General features: G+C 38.5%; 1 protein-coding gene across 1 annotated transcript in view; it reads right to left on the bottom strand.

The window, feature by feature from the left end:
* The window catches only part of LOC115430713 (matrix metalloproteinase-17-like), a 140,704-nt gene that overhangs the window by 26,093 nt on the left and 94,847 nt on the right, over positions 1–19,764 (bottom strand). Inside the window, exons 5-6 of the mRNA XM_030150896.1 lie at positions 11,587–11,763; positions 6,368–6,470 (exon numbers count right to left, since the gene is read on the bottom strand). Coding sequence (XP_030006756.1) covers positions 6,368–6,470; positions 11,587–11,763 — 280 coding nt within the window. The remainder of the gene's footprint in view (positions 1–6,367; positions 6,471–11,586; positions 11,764–19,764) is intronic.

Below are 19,764 nucleotides of genomic sequence, written 5' to 3'. Positions count from 1 at the left end.
CTAAACAAAGCAGGAGATGTTATCACGCTGACCTGGTGAGGTTCCTCGGTGCATTCATCCCAGAGGTTTATTAGTGATTTAACACACTGACGTGGTTGGCCTGCCAATAGTGTGGCCATTAGAACCACAGGGCAGAGAGTGGGAGCCAGCCAGCCCTTATAGTACCAACAAAGATCTCTATTCAGACCTTTATTAACACTATACCACTGCCTGGTCGTTAGCACTGATGCCCTTGTCAAGCTCAATCCAGCATTTTCACACATCGCGACCTGATGGAGTTAGAAGGAAATGATTAATGAAGCCAGTGAAAGTTTGAAAATGGGAAGCTAAAGATCATTAAATACTTCACAAAAGCCTCATTGAACATCTCTGTTGTTAATAGTATGGCTACGGTGGTAAGTAGTATGTGTGTGGACAAGCTTATGGAGATTCACAATACATAAATGGACAAAATTAAGCCTAATTATCCTGGATAATCTGAACAACTAGAGCTGATAGCTATCCAACCCGCTTTAGGGAATTACTTAATTAAACGGGCAGTCTCCCAAGCGCACCCTGCCTCTCGGTTAATTTGCTTCATTGATTCCTCATGACTTCATATCAAGCAACACATTTTGTCTTTTTTTTATTTTTAAACACGGTAAATGATGACAATTCCTGCATGACTTCAGACATTATTTTTTAGTAGCAGCAAGAAAAAAATGGAGCATATTAATAAACAGTCTCGCACTCGGTTATTAAAAATTAAACCCTTCCATAACGGGGTCCAGTACCGTGATACGGTTGCACACATGGGCTTTTGTGAATCCCATTAAAAGTACTGGATCCTCATGGACAGTAAATGTCAAGCTTAAAGGTGCAGTGCTTGATTTTGGGTGTTACTGAGCAAAAATGAAAAGAAATTTCATAACTGTTTAATTCCCGTGGTCTGATAAGAAACAAGGCGTCTCCCCACTTCTTTGGATTCTGTTTTCAGGCTGGAGAAAGCCCAGTGATGGAGACTAATCTCTGGTGATTTCATGTGGGTAGAGGAGGTTAAATACATGAGTGATGGCTGTAATTACTGTGGTCTTGAAACCACATCAGGTCATCTTGATTTATATATAGTATTCCTGTTCAGGCAGAGAGCTGCAAAGGGTGTATGCTCATATTGTGGAGTCTTTCAACCTGATTTCAGCTCCTGCAGTTTAATCTTCAGTTTAGATGCATTTAATGACACTTCATGACCACAGGGTTTTACACAATCAGTTAGTACAGGTCCAACACAAGTTTTTTTTTTTTTTTCTTTTCCTTCATCCCTGCAAGATTTCACACCAACTCATTAGAGGATGAAAAATAGGACCAATGGCCCTGTAGCTTACCGGCCAAATTAAAAGCTTTGGGAAATGTATCCAGATGCCATTTATTATCACCCAGTTCTGTGTATTTATTATATTACAGAAATAGCCCATGTTTTGGTCATATTCCAATCAGATCTGTAAAAAATTCAAATTCCAACTTGATATCATTGATACTTACTGATTTATTGGATCAATCCACTTCCTATCTCTTATAATGGGAACATTTTTCAAAGTGGCACCAAATCCAGAATCAGATCCGGATGGAAATAATTTCAATACCTTGTGTTGACATCATCATACAGAAGCTGTATACCAAGTTTGAAGTCAATCAGAACTGGAGTTTCAGAGAAAAAGACGATTGAAATGTTTTCCTCATCAGAGCCCATGTTAAATTTTCCGTCAGTTCCCGGATCCAGAAGAAGATCCTGATCAGCATGTGGCCATTATGTTTTGGTCATCTCCCCAACAGGGCTGGACTGTAGAAATTTACACTGGATATCATTTATATTTACTGAGTTATTGCATCGATCCACTTCCTATCTCTGATAATGAGGAAATTTTTCAAAGTCGCACCAAATCCAGAATCAGATCTGGATCCAAATAATTTCACTAACTTTTGTTGCCATTATCATAAAGAAGCTGTATACCAAGTTTGAAGTCAATCGGAATTGTAGTTTCGGAGAAGAAGATGATTGAAGTTTTTGTAACGGTCGACAGATGACAGATGACGACGCTGCTGGACGCCGCATGACAACAGTAGTTTACGGCCTGTTGGCCGGTAAGCTAAAAAGAACTATAAAACATTTGCTTTGACCAAAGAAATTTGATTGTTTTATGTTAGATCATTATATGATATCTGGTAGATCATAAGATCAAAGTTATGCTACATCTACAAAAACATACCGTATGCAAAAACTACTCCACCAAACTTCATGGAGGCGTAAAACAGGATTTTAGTAAATCCCTAAGTCAAAAATAGAATAATCTGAACTCTGGACCTTAAACTGTCTAATTGATTGTTTACAGAGTTGAAATCGCTTTTATACAGCGTTAATTTCAGGCTCACCTAAGAATGTGGATTTAACAAAATTTGCATTTATCACACTGGAACTGAAACCAACTCGTTCCAAAACTGCCCAGGCTAGTTATAATTTATTGTAGCAATTGGTATGTGGGCTAATGTCCTAAAAAACAAACATACATACCATCAACAGGTATGTAAAGAAGTGATAATTAAAGGGGTCATATTTTGCTAAACCCACTTTTATTAGTCTTTGGTACATTTATTTGTGTATTTGGACCCTAATAGTTCAAAAAGTTTGAATTTGAACCCTCCAGGTGCTGCAAAGCTATCTTTATATTCATTTTGGCAAAAATCGAGTGGATTTATACAACCTGTTTTAATTCCTTCTTAATTTGTTACATCTATAACTAGTTATGTGATGACATTTGCACATATTAGGTCAAGACTTATGACGAGCATTTCTCCGGTAACACCATAAGTGTTTGTCAGCAGCAGCGGTTGTAGTCCATGCTGAAAATATGTCCAAACTTTGAGATGGTTACCTAAAATATTCAGTTGTTGGTTGAACGGGACAGAGCAGCACAGCCAACAACCTGGAGGGGGAGGGGTCATTTGCATTTAAAGGGCCAGCACTCAAAACGACCTTTCTGGTGTCATTACTCAGAAATAGGGTTGAAGATGGACCTGTGGAGTTGAATTAATGAAGAATTCAAACCCAAGCATAGCATTTACACTTTATGTAGACCACAGGGAAATGTTTTAAAATACAGAATTCCATTTAAAAAAAAAAAAGCAAAATATCACTCCTTTAATGATTAAAAAAAAAAAAAGCAAAATATCACTCCTTTAGTGATCTAATAAGTGTCAGCAGCACATTTGGTGCTTACGTCAAGGTTGTTAAAGAATAACGATTTAGGATTTGAAGCCCACTGCACCAGGAGCAAGAAAACACTCAAATTAGGAGCTGAAGGCAGCAGAGCCGGATGGGAATTCAGAAAAACATACATCCAACCATGAAAAACCTTCCAGCACAGGCCTGTATTCTCATCAGGGGTATCTCCAAAGTCCAGTCTTTATGCTTTTTTTGCTACAGTGGGTGTGAAATAGGTCTTAAATTGTCTTTAAAAGCTTTAAATTTAAATTCTCCATTAAAAACTTTCCATTACATTTTGTAGCAGATCCATAAAAAGAGACAGAGATTGGATTATTATTTATTTTCTCTGCTTTTCCTATCATTGCAGTGGATCAGAAAATCAGGACCACGGGGGAATTGGCAGAGATACAGTATATATGAGTACCTGCTTCTGCCAAACTATGCCTCTCTTCATACTCTAGTAGGTATAAAAGCTGCTGCAGGAGTTTGTGCTCAATCCTGCTGACAAACAAACCAAAAATAACATTAGAAGAATGCAAGGCCTAGACTGAAGTACATATTATCTGGCGACCTCCTTGTTATATCTGCAGTAGACCTAACATAACTTTTACATAATCACCATACTGATAAGTGAAACGGATGTGATTATTCTGCATAATGCTCCTAATCGTCTCCATTCAGCCGTATAAAAACAGTTCGGTGAGACTAATAGGAATGACATTGTTTCCACCATTTGAGTATTGTTCTATTAATGACAATGTCACTGCGGCCCATGCTTCTTCTACTTAGAATTCAATATGAAAATAACTATTTGTTTGATTTTGTACCTGCTGAATATTTCATTATTGGGCTTATTATATTTAAGTTTTATCTACGAAGTTTACTCTTTTTACTCTATTTAATTATCTTAACATTGCAATCAGTCTCAATTTGTTGTATGATCTACTTCTCAGAGGGGCTGGACAGATCATCTTATAAATACATAAATAACTAAATAAATAACATTTTTAAATGGCTCATTTATCAGTGTAGTGTAATGGATTTATCCTTTTTATTTATTTTATGAAATTATTCTTATGTTTTATTGCACCCACTTTATGTACAGCACTTTGTGATTTTTTTTATTTGTGAAAAGCACTTGATGAATAAACTTTACTTACTTACTAGTGTATTTTCTGACCGTTTATACAAGGGCATTAACAGAAAAGCCAGTTTGTCGACATGTCAACATCTGTGGCACAAGCCAACGTTACTTTGAAGGAGTCGACTAGTCGTGTGTTATTCTCTCTTTCCCTTCCATCCCCTGACAGCACAAGCCTTCATTTAACGCATGTCAATACTCTCATCTTTCTACATGGAAACATGGAGCACAACGCAGTGATGCACAGTCGGTTTGGTGCGGGTCAAAAAAATTTCACTTTACTTGCAGGTCAAATAATTCCACAAAAGTGGATTGAAAAAACAAACAAACAAACAAAAAAAAAAAACAGAAACGCACATCACTAGCCCAAGACCAAGACTGAAGGAAGAAGACGACTCAGAGTAGGATTACTAAATTGACTGAGATCTACAAATATTACAACAAGAAGGATTAATCTCAAGCTGAAGTTGGTTTCTGAGTGGTGCCGGTTTGCAGTTCTGAAGGCTTTAATTTCCTTTTATTTTACAAAGAACACTATGGTCTAAGTAATGTTCTGTGAACCATGCAAGCACCACCAATATTGAATAATAATTTGGACAGCCAGTGTGTTTGGATTATTCTGTTCATTTATTTCATGAAGACAATGTGCTCTTTTCTCTAACATGCTGTGTGTCTTGACTGCTGCTGTCTAAACCTTTTCCCACTTTATGCCTTGGCGGAGGTCTGCGCTCTACGAGTGCTTTTCAAGAAAAGACAGTGCAGACCTCCGCCAAGGCAGATCAGTACCCCCACCCCCCACCCCCAATCACCACCAAAATTTAATCATTTGTTCCTTGTGCCAATATCAACATTTCCTTAAATTTTCATCCAAATCCGTTCATAACTTTTTGAGTTATCTTGCACACAAACAAACAGACAGACAAACCAATGTCGACAAAAACATAAGCTCCTTGGCAGAGGTAATTATTAATAGAAATACTGCAGATCTGTGTACATAAAAATGTGAATGTGTTTTTTAACTTCATTTAGATATTGTCAACATAGTGTAATAATTTATACCTAAAATTATGCAAAAATTCAGAGTTTGTGGAAAACAACAAACGACAACAAAAAGGCCATCACACAACTTAAGCCTCTAGAAACCAAAGAAAACAGAGGAAAACTTGCCTGTATTTTATATGAGATGAGAAAATGGTCATTCAGATGGTAACTACCTATATGACAATGGCCTAGAAGGTTGGAGGAGTGATTTGTGACTAGAGGGTTGCTGGTTCAATTCCCCAGACAAGCTAAAGTTGTTAGTTGTTGTGTCCTTAACCACAGTACTTAACCCCTCATTTGCTCCTAATATCCTTCTTCTTCTTGGATTTCAGGATTAACCCTTAGGAGACTGAAATATAAATATTGTTGTTTTTTTTTCATACCTGCCTATTACCTTTTTATGCACTTCATATAACCTGAATCCCTATGTGTTCCATATCAAAATGTGCAGAACATTTTCAGCTATCAGGCAAATAAAGTCTCATCTTTACTGGAACAATGTGATGAAAATGTTGGGCCCTGAAACTGAAAAATCAGAGTTGGAATTTTGTTTAAAAAAAAACAACAAAAAACACTTGTGAAAGCCAACCTTTACTTTGTAAAAAAACATTTTTTCTTTTTTTAAACATGTATCTCTAACCAATAGAGACTCAGAGAAGTGGGGGCTTGCTGCCTTCAGGGACCGACCAGAGGCTCTGCAAATCTTGAAACTCAATGCAGATAAAACAGTTGTCTTCTACACAACACAACAATGTGAACTGATAAAGAAATTATTTCTATGTATGTTTGGTGCTCATGCCGGTGCTGATTTCTTTGGGTTAAGATGGGTCTCATCTTGATACAGAACCAAGAATGAGAGTACAGGAGTGCTGAAGAGAGCAAAGTGCATAAATGCATGTGTTTCAAGAGGAAAGGTCTGAAAGGTTTTTAATGGGTTGTGTACTTACAGGACAGTGGATCTGTTTTCAGGAAGGTCCAGAAGGACAGGAGGTTCAGCTGTTTGGGAGGGGTTTCCAGGCTGATGTGTGTGGGACACCGAGTCTCTGACCCCTGACGGATAAAATCAAACATTAACCCAAAGAAGTATACAGTGAAAGAACCTCTACGCATCATCTGATTTAGTTTCCTTTAGCTCCAGCACTGAGCCTGTTTACATGCACACTAATACTCCAATTGTTGTCCAATTTCTGGAGTTATCAGATTATTCAAATGACCACGTAAACAGGATACTCTGATATGTTTTATCAGATTACAGTAGTAATCTGACAATGAGAAATCGGATTAACACACCTGGATTTCTCCCCAATACTGCAATGTCTTCCTGCATGTATACAAGTTAATTGGATTTACTTTTGGTCTTTTACATCTGCGCTTGTGTAAACGCAATTAAACTCGTAAAAAATGGAAGTTACATAGTCAAACATGAGCAGAAGACGACAGGAAGTTTGATTCTACTGTCACTATGTATGTACAGTCATGGAAAAAATTATTAGACCACCCCTTGCTTTCTTCAATTTCATGTTCATTTTAATGCCTGGTACAACTAAAGGTACATTTGTTTAGACAAATATAATGATAACAACAAAAATAGCTCATAAGAGTTTAATTTCAGAGCTGATATCTAGTCATTTTCCATGTTTTCTTGATAATAACCAAAATCACTTCAGTTCTTATATCAATATCTATGGCATTGTACTGATAACAACAGTGCTTTTAGGCATTCCATGTTTTCTTTTCTGTCTGTTTTAGTCACATGATACACACAAGAGTTAGTATTTGATTGCATAACCATTGTTTCTGATTACTTTTAATGGTCTAATAATTTTTTCTGTGACTGTATGTACTCCAAAAGATATCCTGTAATGGACTGGAGAGTCTAAACCAGGCTTTTCAATCATCACATTTCTTAAATGCGTCAGATCTGATTATTACAATTATCTGATTACTCCCACTTATTGGATTGTTATCATCATGTGAACAGGCTCAGTAGCTGGGTTTCCATTACAGTTTTCCGCAAAATAAAACTGATATCTCTGCAATTATGACAAACTTGTAGGTGTTTCCATTGAAGAGTGTTTGGCTTCTGATGCCTGATTCTAGTAAAGTCCCATCTCGCGACATGTTGTAATTCTTGTAAAATACTGTATTGTTCTCACAAGATGCTCATTTAAGGAAGATGGATGAGCTGGGTTTCCTTCCAAACCTCCACGGTGTTGCCAGTGTAGTGTCGGTTGCCTCGACACTGTTGCAGTGACTGTCTTCAACAAAAGAAGAAGGGAACGTATAGTCATCCCAAGGCAAAGTCCTTATTTATGTCAGCACCCACGCAGAATGGATTTATGGAAGAGAATTTTACATCAGGAATTCACCGACGAGCTGTGGATCCAGAATTTCTGAATGACCTGGGCAACATTTCATGAACTACAGTACAGGCCAAAAGTTTGGACACACCTTCTCATTCTTTGCATTTTCTTTATTTTCATGACTATTTACATTGTAGATTCTCACTGAAGGCATCAAAACTATGAATGAACACATGTGGAATTATGTACTTAACAAAAAAGTGTGAAATAACTGAAAACATCTCTTATATTCTAGTTTCTTCAAAGTAGCCACCCTTAGCTCTGATGACTGCTTTGCACACTCTTGCCATTCTCTTGATGAGCTTCCAGAGGTAGTCACCTGAAATGGTTTCCTAACAGTCTTGAAGAAGTTCCAAGAGATGCTTAGCACTTGTTGGCCCTTTTGCCTTCACTCTGCGGTCCAGCTCACCCCAAACCATCTCGGTTGGGTTCAGGTCCAGTGACTGTGGAGGCCAGGTCATCTGGCGCAGCACTCCATCACTCTCCTTCTTGGTCAAATATCCCTCACACAGCCTGGAGGTGTGTTTGGGGTCATTGTCCTGTTGAAACATAAATGATGGTCCAACTAAACGCAAACCGGATGGAATGGCATGTCACTTCAGGATGCTGTGGTAGCCATGCTGATTCAGGTTGCCTTCAATCTTGAATAAATCCCCAACAGCGTCACCAGCAAAGCACCCCCACACCATCACACCTCCCCCTCCATGCTTCACGGTGGGAACCAGGCATGTAGCATCCATCCGTTCACCTTTTCTGCGTCGCACAAAGACACGGCGGTTGGATCCAAAGATCTCAAATTTGGACTCATCAGACCAAAGCACAGATTTCCACTGGTCTAATGTCCATTCCTTGGGTTTCTTGGCTCAAATAAATCTCTTCTGTTTGTTGCCTCTCCTGAGCAGTGGTTTCCTAGCAGCTATTTGACCATGAAGACCTGATTCACGCAGTCTCCTCTTAACAGTTGTTGTAGAGATGTGTCTGCTGCTAGAGCTCTGTGTGGTATTCATCTGGTCTCTAATCTGAGCTGCTGTTAATTTGCGATTTCTGAGGCTGGTGACTCAGATGAACTTATCTTCAGCATCAGAGGTGACTCTTGGTCTTCCTTTCCTGGGGCGGTCCTCATGTGAGCCAGTTTCGTTGGAGCGCTTGATGGTTTTTGCAACTGCACTTGGGGACACATTCAAAGTTTTTGAAATTTTCTAGACTGACTGACCTTCATTTCTTAAAGTAATGATGGCCACTCGTTTGTCTTTACTTAGCTGATTGGTTCTCGCCATAATATGTATTCTAACAGTTGTCCAATAGGGCTGTCAGCTGTGCATCAACCTGACTTCTGCACAACACAACTGATGGTCCCAACCCCATCAATAAGGCAAGAAATTCCACTAAGTAACCCTGACAAGGCACACCTATGAAGTGAAAACCATTTCAGGTGACTACCTCTTGATGCTCATCAAGAGAATGCCAAGGGTGTGCAAGGCAGCCATCAGAGCTAAGGGTGGCTACTTTGAAGAAACTAGAATATAAGAGATGTTGTCAGTTATTTCACACTTTTTTGTTAAGTACATAATTCCACATGTGTTCATTCATAGTTTTGATGCCTTCAGTGAGAATCTACAATGTAAATAGTCATGAAAATAAAGAAAATGCGAAGAATGAGAAGGTGTGTCCAAACTTTTGGCCTGTACTGTATGTGGTGTTATTGAACTTCTTGTGGCACCAGAATTGTCATGCCCTCAGGAAGCAGTTCCTACACAAAAGCCCGATACAAACTAGAACCACCTGTTCTGAGTACAGGGTCATAGGTGAGACGTTTGGGGTGAGCAAAACCACCGTGCACAGATGTGTGAAAATGCGCAAAATGTGTTTCCATTACACTTTTGCGCTATACTTCTATATTGAAAAGTCTCAAAAACCACCTCATGAGAGCGTAAAAACTTTTTTGGGATCTCTGACAGTTTTTCCGACATTTCGGGCTTTCCATTACCACTTTTCTATTGCATAATTTACATTTTGCGCATTTGTTAGGGTAATGGAAACCCAGCTACTGAAACATATTCCATATTTTCGCATGTGCAAAGTTTAAGTGAGGAGCTCTTCTTTTTGTTCACCTGATACTTGACTTCACCTCAGTTACGTTCAATTCAGTGTCAGTATATTTCCCTTTCTCATTTTCTTGCCTGTCACACTTCATTCCTGCTCTTCATGTTCATTGCGCTGCCCTCCCACTCTGCCACTCCTTCTGTTATGAAATGGTGTGATAAGGTCATACACAATAATGAGGCCCAATTACCTCCATCCATGCTTTCATTTAATCAATAACCTTGCACTATGAGCTCATCACTTGGTTGCTTCCTGCATGAACAGACCTCTGCATCTACTGTTTCCTGTCAACAACCAGCAGCGCTTCCCCTTCTGCACCGAGAAACACAATTACAGTAGAATCTTATGAGCCGTGGTCATTGGAAAAGAGGAGGATACTGTGAATTATGACACGGAAGAGTACACAAACTGAGACATACACCAATGCTTCTAAATATTGATTAAATGTCAAGAGGAATTCAGAAATGTCTTCTTTAGTCACTTGGCATAAAGGTGCATTAAACAGCTAATTAACTTATCTATACTATGGTGTAGCGCATGAAATGAAGGAGTAAAAATTAAAAGGTACCGGTATCTCACGTAAGGCACTAACTGTAGCTTTGAACATAATTGAAAAGACCAACTGTAGAATAATATTCAGCTAAAATTGGCTTAGAGGTCTTATTTATGTTTTTGTGCATTAGAAATCAATAGAAGTGAATCCCCAAAGGAACTTTGTGTTGGTAAATGCAAGTTATGCAAATTTACAGGATTTCAGTTCTGTTGCAACATGTTGATGGTCATATGAACTATGTTTTCAGGTCAAAAATGTCCAATTTCATCACAATTAATGCTATATTTTCATGTCACAAATGGCCAAGTTATATTTGAACTGAATTTACCTGAAAAACAAATATTCTCTTCTTTTAGATTCCCCAATTTTTGTTACAAAATTATATACTACATATCACCTGTTTTATTTTCACAGGTTGCAATATGGAGTATGGTGCTGATCCATCCTGCTTATGTTACGCCAATACATACATTAAGAATGTCACACGTCACTGTTTAAATCAACAGTTTTCTAATAATAAGCATTTTTATAAAGAAATAACAATTCTATATTGTTATTTACTCTTTAGTATGATGATAAACTATACAATAAATAAATGTGATCCTAGTTTTTGCACAGGGATCATTAGTGTAAACGGTGACATGGCTGCCGAGCATCAGTATGATGGGATCCGTAACAACCATGTCACATCCGTCCACTGCCACATTTTGTGTTTTTGTGTCAGCTGTTATTGTTTTAGATCCACAATACTAACATTTATGAATAAGAGGATAATTAGCAATAATAAGTCTATAAGTTTATTACTAATAAAGTACTGGTACTGACCAGATCATCATGGGTAATGTCACGTCCATCCACCAGCAAAAGTTTTCACATACATGTGCTATTCAAAATCCAATATTTCTGAAAATACAGCTTCCACTGTCAAATAATATCAGTAGTCTGTGCACAAATGTATTAGCATTATTTCAACACGATTCTATGCATTTCTTACAACTTTTTTTTTGACAAAAATGGCCACTCATTTGACCCCATCAGTAAATTTTAGCCGTATTAAATAATGGTAAAAATGCCAAATGTGCTGGAGCTCTTACAGTTATGAAACCAGCTTTTTGCTCATTTAAAAACCCCACACATGTGATCATACCATAGAGCTGCCAGACGCGGACTTTGTCCTCATAGGGCAGGTCATATTTCAGGGGGTCTCCCACAGGACCCTGGTAGTATGGTCTCATGATGGACTCTATGGCTGAGGTATGGACCAGGCCGATGGCGTGACCAAACTCGTGGACGGCGACCGCAAACAGATCCATCCCATGAGAGTCTGAGGGAAACAGAAGAGGAATAATTACATTAATAGGCGACGCAATTGAATAAAATACCAAAGTGACAAGGAGGTCATTCAGTCAGTTCTGCAGAAAGGGCACTCTAATACATCCACTTTACTCCTCGTTCCACAATATCAGTAAACCACAAGTCATGATGTTTTCCTTCTCTTTTGTTAATTCAGCTGTTATCATGATCCTGTTCTTCACTTGGTACTGGCTGATGAGAAGTTTATTTCTTTAAGCTAACACACTATGACCTGACAAAAGGGGAATTAATTAGCTTAAACCTTTGATGCTACCAGTTCCCTGGTGTCCCCTGATGTTCTGTTAATGTCTCCAACAGTTATTGTTTTGTACCAGCAGAACAAATGTCTTAGCTGTGGAAACAGGGTGGGTTTTGTTTCTCTGGTAGTACACATTGGTTTTATTGATATAAAGAAGACAAATGCATGTGTGGTTGGCTATATATAAAAACTTTAGAGCTGCTGTATGTCTCAAGCTGTCACTTGTCTCACAAAAAACAACTTTTTTTTCCAGTTTAGATCCAGGATTGGGATGTTTCCGCTTTAACTATAATGGTAACCATACAGATAATCTACTGTAACCTTTAGATCTCCAGTGTTAAAGAAAAAAAACAAACTACTCCAACGTCCATCTCTAATGGATCCACTTCAACATGTAAGAGATTTGCCCTTGTTTGTTAACCCTTCTATCAGGTTTCATGGAAGTCTGGACAGTAGTTTTCATGTAATCCTGCTCAAAATCAGAAGGACAAATACAGAGGCAAAGTCCTGTCTTTTTTGTTGTTTGTTTGTTGTTTTATAGTTTTATTTCAATCTGAAGAACAAACACAGTCCACAGATCCATCCAATCCATAGATCCAACAAATCACTCCATGAAACGAAAATTTATAATACCAACTTCACGAATTAAATAATTAATTTGTACAGTCAGACTGAAAAAGAGTAGGCTGAAGCTTTCTACTTATTTTGCCTACCCTTTGTACATTATCTTACAGCACGTCCTCAGTTTTAACAAACAACATATTCACACCAACAATGAAAACAATATGAATGCTGAAATAAATATTAAATGTTGCATACAAACCTAAGACTTTAAGTTCATATATCCATTAAGAGTCATATTTATAAATGTTTTTTAAGGTGAGAGAGAGGTACATAGTTTCAACTCATCTGTGAAGCTGTTCCACAGATCTACTCCTCTGACAGACAAACAAGATTTCATAATGTTAATATGTTCTAAATGTTTTCTTTGGGAATATCTCAGTTCCTCTAACATCATATTGACTGTCTCTAATTTTGAACATTTCCTGGACTGCTTTTGACATGATGTTATTTTTAACTTTGAACATTATTTTAAGAGTGTACAGGTCGACTAGATCATAGAATTTTAGTGTTTGCAGATTAATAAATAATTCATTTGTTGGCTCATTATAAGTTGTAAATGTAATGGCCCTTACGGCTTTTGTTTGTAAAGTTTAACTGATTTAGTATTTGATTTGTATGTATTGCCCCATATCTCAATGCAGTAGGTTTTGTAAGACATGACTAAAGAGCCTTTTATTTTGATATGAAAGTTTAAAAAGTGTATTGCAGTTAATGGTGAGAGATAAGAACAGCTTTATCCTGTTTTAATAATAGCAGCATTTACGCCTATGTTGGGTAGTTTAAAAGATGATTTTACAAGTCAAGAAAGTCAGTTTGTTGTAAAACTGGTGATGATTCAGGCTGCGACAAAACCCAAAAAGTCATGGAAGAGATGACATCATAATTCTATCCCTCCATAATCTGTTCATCTTCAGTATGACAAGACTTGTTGTGATTTCCACCCCTTTAAGTGCTTTTTACTCGTTCTTTGACAGTGAGGTAAAATATAGGAAGTTAACAGCTGTTTTGGTGTTGGTGACTTGTACCACAGGAGATCACTGAGCTGTTTCACACTAAACAAAATATTACTTTACTACCTTCATAACAAAGAGCAACTTCCTTAACTTACAAAATTATCTTTTAAAATGACAAACACCATGGCAAAACTCCCATGGACACACTGAAAGAGGCGAGACTCACTTTGGGAGTGATCACATGACCTCTGACGTGGAGTTTTAAAGAGAAAATAATTCACAATCTGACCTGTGAGAGTGGATTACCTTAAAGTACCGTATTTTCCGGACTATAAGCCGCTACTTTTTTCTTGTTTTGAACCCTGCGGCTTATACAGCGATACAGCTTGAGTATAGATTTATACCGGCTAACAGCCACCAGGGGGCGCTCTAGCAGGAAGCGCAAAAGTGAGACAGACAGGTGCAAGAGGTGATGCGGACAGAAGTTTTTATCTTAACTTTTAACAATCATTTTATGTGTCATGCACAAACCCTCATCATGGAAAACACACACAGAAATGCATATTTTGCAGCTTTTAAGTTAAAAGCAATCGATGTGTCTGTCTAAGAAGGAAACAGAGCTGCAGCACGGAAGTGCCACTGAGCAACAATGGAGGAGAGATGTAGAAGGTGTGTGACAGAGACTTTTTGAGGATGTGGAGCCTTTGAGGTTGTTCAACTCCAACACTGAAGAAGACGACTGCAGTGGTTTCAATGAGCAGAAGGAAGATGAAGATAGAGATCAATGACTTTTCTGGGTTTTTTAACCAGCTGTGTTCCTGCCGTTTTACTGCTGTTACAGGCACTGTATTTTCATTGATCAAACTAGATTGAGGTATTTTTTTTCATGATTTTGGAATAACAAAAGTCATATCTGATGATGTTTAAACGTCAAATACTCCAGGATTAGCTGTATTTCCACAGATTTACATGGCTAATGAGAAATAAGTAATGTCTGTTTACATTCAGCTGTTAAAATTCTGACTTTTTTCATTGGTGACAGATGTTCCATTGTGTGAACACAGCCTCCCTCTTTACACAAATATCTCCTCAAGAAGTTCAGCTAATCAATGTTTATTCACACCCAAAAACCTTTTGGTGTCCTCTGTCATAATGTTGACAAGCTGATGTACGTCACCTTCTGCTCAGAAATGTTCTTTGGAGACGTGTTTTTGTTAGAGACCATCTTTGTCTGAAAATCAGATGACAGTGACTCTACCTGAGGGAAAATCTACAAATATGAAGCATATTCCAAACACACACACACACACACACACACACACACGCACAGTATATATACGTGTGTGTCATTTTCACTTCTCATACTTAGTCCAGGAACGCATTACCAGGTTACATCCTTGAAAATGTATGAAGTAAAGAATTGTTACCTCCGCCAGGAGGTATTGTGATCACTTTGCTTTGTGTGTTTGTTTGGACCAAATTTTACCCACAGATAGGCCTAGGCCCTGGGATGAACCCATTAAAATTTTGGGCCACGTAGGCCAAAGTTCAAGGTCACAGCAAGGTCACAAAATCACAAATTTTCCTCTCTCATCATTGAGCAATTTTCGAAAATTCATAAAAAATTCAAAACGACTCCGATTAGCCTCCAATTTGATCCACCTGTAGCGCATAACAATACCTTATGTCTGGCACAAAATTGTCCACATCCACTGTGGAATGTGGACTCTGTGGACATTTCAATTTAACATTGAAAATCCCTTTTCCGACACATTCTTCATTGTAACTCAACAAATATTGATTGGAATTTAATATAATTTGACATACACATGACTGGTACCAAGCTTCAACTTTTTCTGCTGTATGGAACAACCTTGAAACTGTTTAATTTAAAAGAAATAGTTGATCCACACATGCACACCGTTCGGGGTGCTTGGCAGAGGTTTGCGTTCTCTGAACACTTGTTATCATTTGTATTTCCATTAATAACACCCCCCACCCCCCCATAGCCATATTAATTAATTCTTATAAACTCAAAACAGATATTAACTAATACAAATACATTATTACAAATATTAAATTATTTAACTCATTGTTATATTGTGACTGCCTCCGCCGCTACCACCAACTGTCTGAACTGTCTGTCACACATCTTCACTAGCATCTCTACTAGCAAATGAGGCTACTGGTACTATTATTATGTATTTTTGTACTATTACAACAATTATTATTTTCCCCTCCCTCCCCCCTCTCTCTTTCTCACTTTCATTCACACCCCCGTCTTCCCCTTTTCCCTATCACCCCCTAACCAAGCTATATTGTTTAATTGCTCTTTACATTTATGATCCTTTTCATTGTAATATGACGTTGTCGTTGTTGTTCATCAATACTCTGTCGTTGTTCTTGTTTGTGGTTTATTTGTTTATTTGTTTGATGTCCCCTTTACATGTTGTGGCTGTTGTTTTTCTGCCCACATTGTCTTGTTACCTATCACTAATAAAAAAAAAAAAAAAAAAAAAAGAAACACGAATACAAACATAAATCTTTTGACATTAGCTTTTTGTGTAACTAAAGGATAACAGTTGTTGATATATGACAGAATAATACATGTTGAACGTGCAGCTTTGTGCATGGTGAATGTCTGAATTAATTACAGTTGTGGACCTTTGTTATTTGAGAATGGATCAAGGGTAAATAACTGCTTCCACCATCACAAAAGTTTGCTAACATTGCTGAATGTACACTTAATAGTTTGCTATACTCGCAATTTGTATGCAACAAAATTATAGGAGGAATGAATCAAACAGCTATGGACAGACTCAGTCATCAGTTTGACCTTCCTGCTACATTTCTGTGTCCTAAACTGACCCAGCTGAACCCCCGTTGGGGTATTTTATATATTTCATTTTTCTAACTGCTTAAGGTGCAAATGAAAGATGTGTGACAGACAGTTCAGAAGGCTTTCAGTGCTCTTAGGCATGTGCTGTAGTGCTGTTAGGCATGTGGGGTGGTGAGATAACTATGGTAATACGCCTGTGTCCCAGCGCTGCCAATCAAAACCCGAGTGCAGAAAGACACCTAAAGAAGCTGCAGGCTATTAAAGCACATTTCAATCTGTGTTCAGCAGAAAAAATGAATGAAAAAGGCTCTAAAACATCTTGCCTGGTTTTGTGAAGCAAGACAAAACCTAAGGGATGAAGATTTAGACGTGAAACATTATGTGTCGAGCTGAGCTAGCTACCACTTAACCTAATGTTGGTCTGACACGCCTGCACCAGTGCTTATGGAGGCCACAGGGGATATTTAGGGGGCAAAAACCTACTCTAATCTGCATGAACACATGGTGTCAAGAGGAGATGAGGACAAAAGACGGATTGACAGAGAGGTAGCAGGTATTTCCACCTCCTCATATTTTTGGCCAGCAAAAAAAAGCCAAGTGGAAAGAAGGGGTGGACACAAACATGTTGGACAAAGAGCACAGGGAGCTCATGAATAGTTTTATAATTATGCCAAATATCTCATTACATGATAATAAAGGTGAATTATGTTCTTATTTTCCAAAACTCAACTCTCCCCATACTAAAATATGGAATCACACAGCATGGAGGCTTTGATGTTGGCCAGGATGATTTTTAAGAGGCATTTTTCCATTTCTAAAAACCCACACACCCCAGGCTATATGCCTTGAAGTTCGCCTACAGGGTCAACAGGTTTACAACAATAATAGTCAACAACACTTCCTGCTTCTGGAGAGTGCAGACGCTTTTTCTGCTTGCTCCTGCTTTTGTCCTGCTTTGTTTTTTAATCATACTTCTTTTATTTTTGGACTTTAATCCTACTGCTTTTGTTACTAACTTGATGTCTATTTGTCTGTTTAATATGCCCATGCAAAGCGAGATATGAAGATCTATAAGATCTGTGAAGACGAATTTCCCTAAGGGGACAATAAACAACTAACTAACTTTTATTCTTTCTGGGTTTTTTTTCAAATAAATTTTATTGATTTTCCATTTTAATGAACATACAATCATAAACACAACAATATAATACTCCAAACAAACCCGTCTTCCCACCCTCAATAAAATCTACGGTGAATAAAATAAAAATAGTGATAATATCAGTATGTGCATTACATATTGAGCATACACACATTTCAGTGAACATTAATATGCATACAGACACATTTATATCCAATGCCTCATAAGTCCATAATTCGATTATCCTCTTCATTTCTACTTCTATTTCTATTTTCTGATATTCTAACCACAGAACTAGTAATACAACGGGATATTATGAATTGCATACAAACAACACACCACTTGTGTTATCTGTACGCGCTATAAGCCATTAGCGCGATTAGGGGCTAGAATGATCAGCAACTAGTGTGATTAGTGGTTAGGGTTAAGTTTAGGGTTAGGGCTTAGCGATTAGTGGCTAGCGCATTGACATGCCATCAAATGGCATTAAATAACGTGAAAGGATGAAAATGCGTACGTATAGCACGCCAAATTCAATAAACTGGCATCAAATACAATGCCATTTTGTGAGATCAGTCTGAGTAATAAGCTATAAGGTCATAAAAGTGGTTGCAACAGTCCTTGTTCAGTTCCAGGCATTTGCACATTTTATGAGTTCTTTTAAACAGTTTTTTAAGTGAACACTGTGGAATGGGACCCAGCTTCAGGACACTACTCCTGCTGTCTGTGATCAGGCTACAGACATATGCTGATTTATTTTGTCTAGCCCTAGCAGTCAAGCTTCTCTGAAAAGGAGGGAAAAACAAAAAACAACAGTTAAGTTACGGCTCAAATATCTGCAAAATCGGTAAGCTGTACGGAGTGTGAGCAGCTGATTGAAAGAATAACAGCTTGAAAAGAAGATTGGAACGCTACACCAAATACGTGAGAGTGAACAATTCATAGACTCTGTAGCAGCTTCTATACACGTTGCAGAGCCAGGAAATGCCAATGGACAGACACAGACTTTTAATACATCAAATGATGACCATCCTGACATGGACTTGGCTGACACTCCCCTGGATGTGTCCTAACACCACTGGATACTCTGCTCTGAAACAGCTACCCCTAATGATGCTTCTTACTGGCAATGCAATGGTGCTAGACCAAAAGCATCAAGCCCTGCCAGAACCTGGTCTGATGTTGTCCGTCGCAGAGGCAAACCAGGCACAAAATCAGTCTGGACAGGACCAACGCTCACTCCACCACCAGAGCCACTCCACAAATTGTACGATGCACTGACTGTGTGAGAACAATAACTACACTGAGCCCAGGGAAGCCAATCCCACCACCTACCCCAAGGCTGGTAAAAGCCTTAAAAATAAGAGAAACAGCCCTAAAACTACTGCTAGGCTGAGGGCCAGAGGACACACTGCAAACCCCAAACATGATAAGCCTGACACTGTTCTGATTAGTAATTGGGGATCAACAAAACGTGTTAGAAAGTCGAGGACTGAAAATCTAACTTCGGAAAACTCTTCTGTCAGGGAGCTAACAGAGGTGTTGCCAGGTACCCTTTCCACACACCCAAGCAACAAAAGGATTATTATCCATGCTGGATCATTTGATATTCTGTGAAAGAAACCTGGCTCTGAGATCCTGAAACAAGACTTTTCTCGCCTCCTGGGGAGACTGAATGAGTACAATTTGCAACATGTATTCATCTCAGGCCTCGTTCCAACCCTGGGGAAAGGCATTGAGGGCCTTAGCAGACTCCTGGGCCTGAACACATGGCTGGCATCTGTGTGCCCCACTCATGGGATCAACTTCATTGACAACTTCAACATTTTCTGGGACTGCAAAGACCGTTTCAGACCTGACAGGGTTCATCACAACATCACTGGATACAGACAACTTGGTGCCAACCTACGTCATGCCCTGGGAAGCTGTAGCCAAACCTGGTGATAAGCATGAAGGAAGCATCCAGGCAGACAGCCTATCTCTCTCTCCCCTTTCTCCCCCTCTTCTCCTTCAGCTGACCCTCTGCTCCACATCACCCAAGGCCTCCAGAGAATGTCTCTGTCTCAGTCAGGAACCCAGAGACACCCCCCACCTCCCCATCACAATCATCAATCATGCAATAACTTAAAGCTGCTACACTGAAGCTCAGTCAACTTGAT

Source organism: Sphaeramia orbicularis, chromosome 12 (assembly GCF_902148855.1).
Source record: "Sphaeramia orbicularis chromosome 12, fSphaOr1.1, whole genome shotgun sequence".
Lineage (NCBI taxonomy): Eukaryota > Metazoa > Chordata > Actinopteri > Kurtiformes > Apogonidae > Sphaeramia > Sphaeramia orbicularis.
The sequence above is the reverse complement of the archived record's forward strand: the minus strand, read 5'-3'. Positions and strand labels throughout refer to the sequence as shown.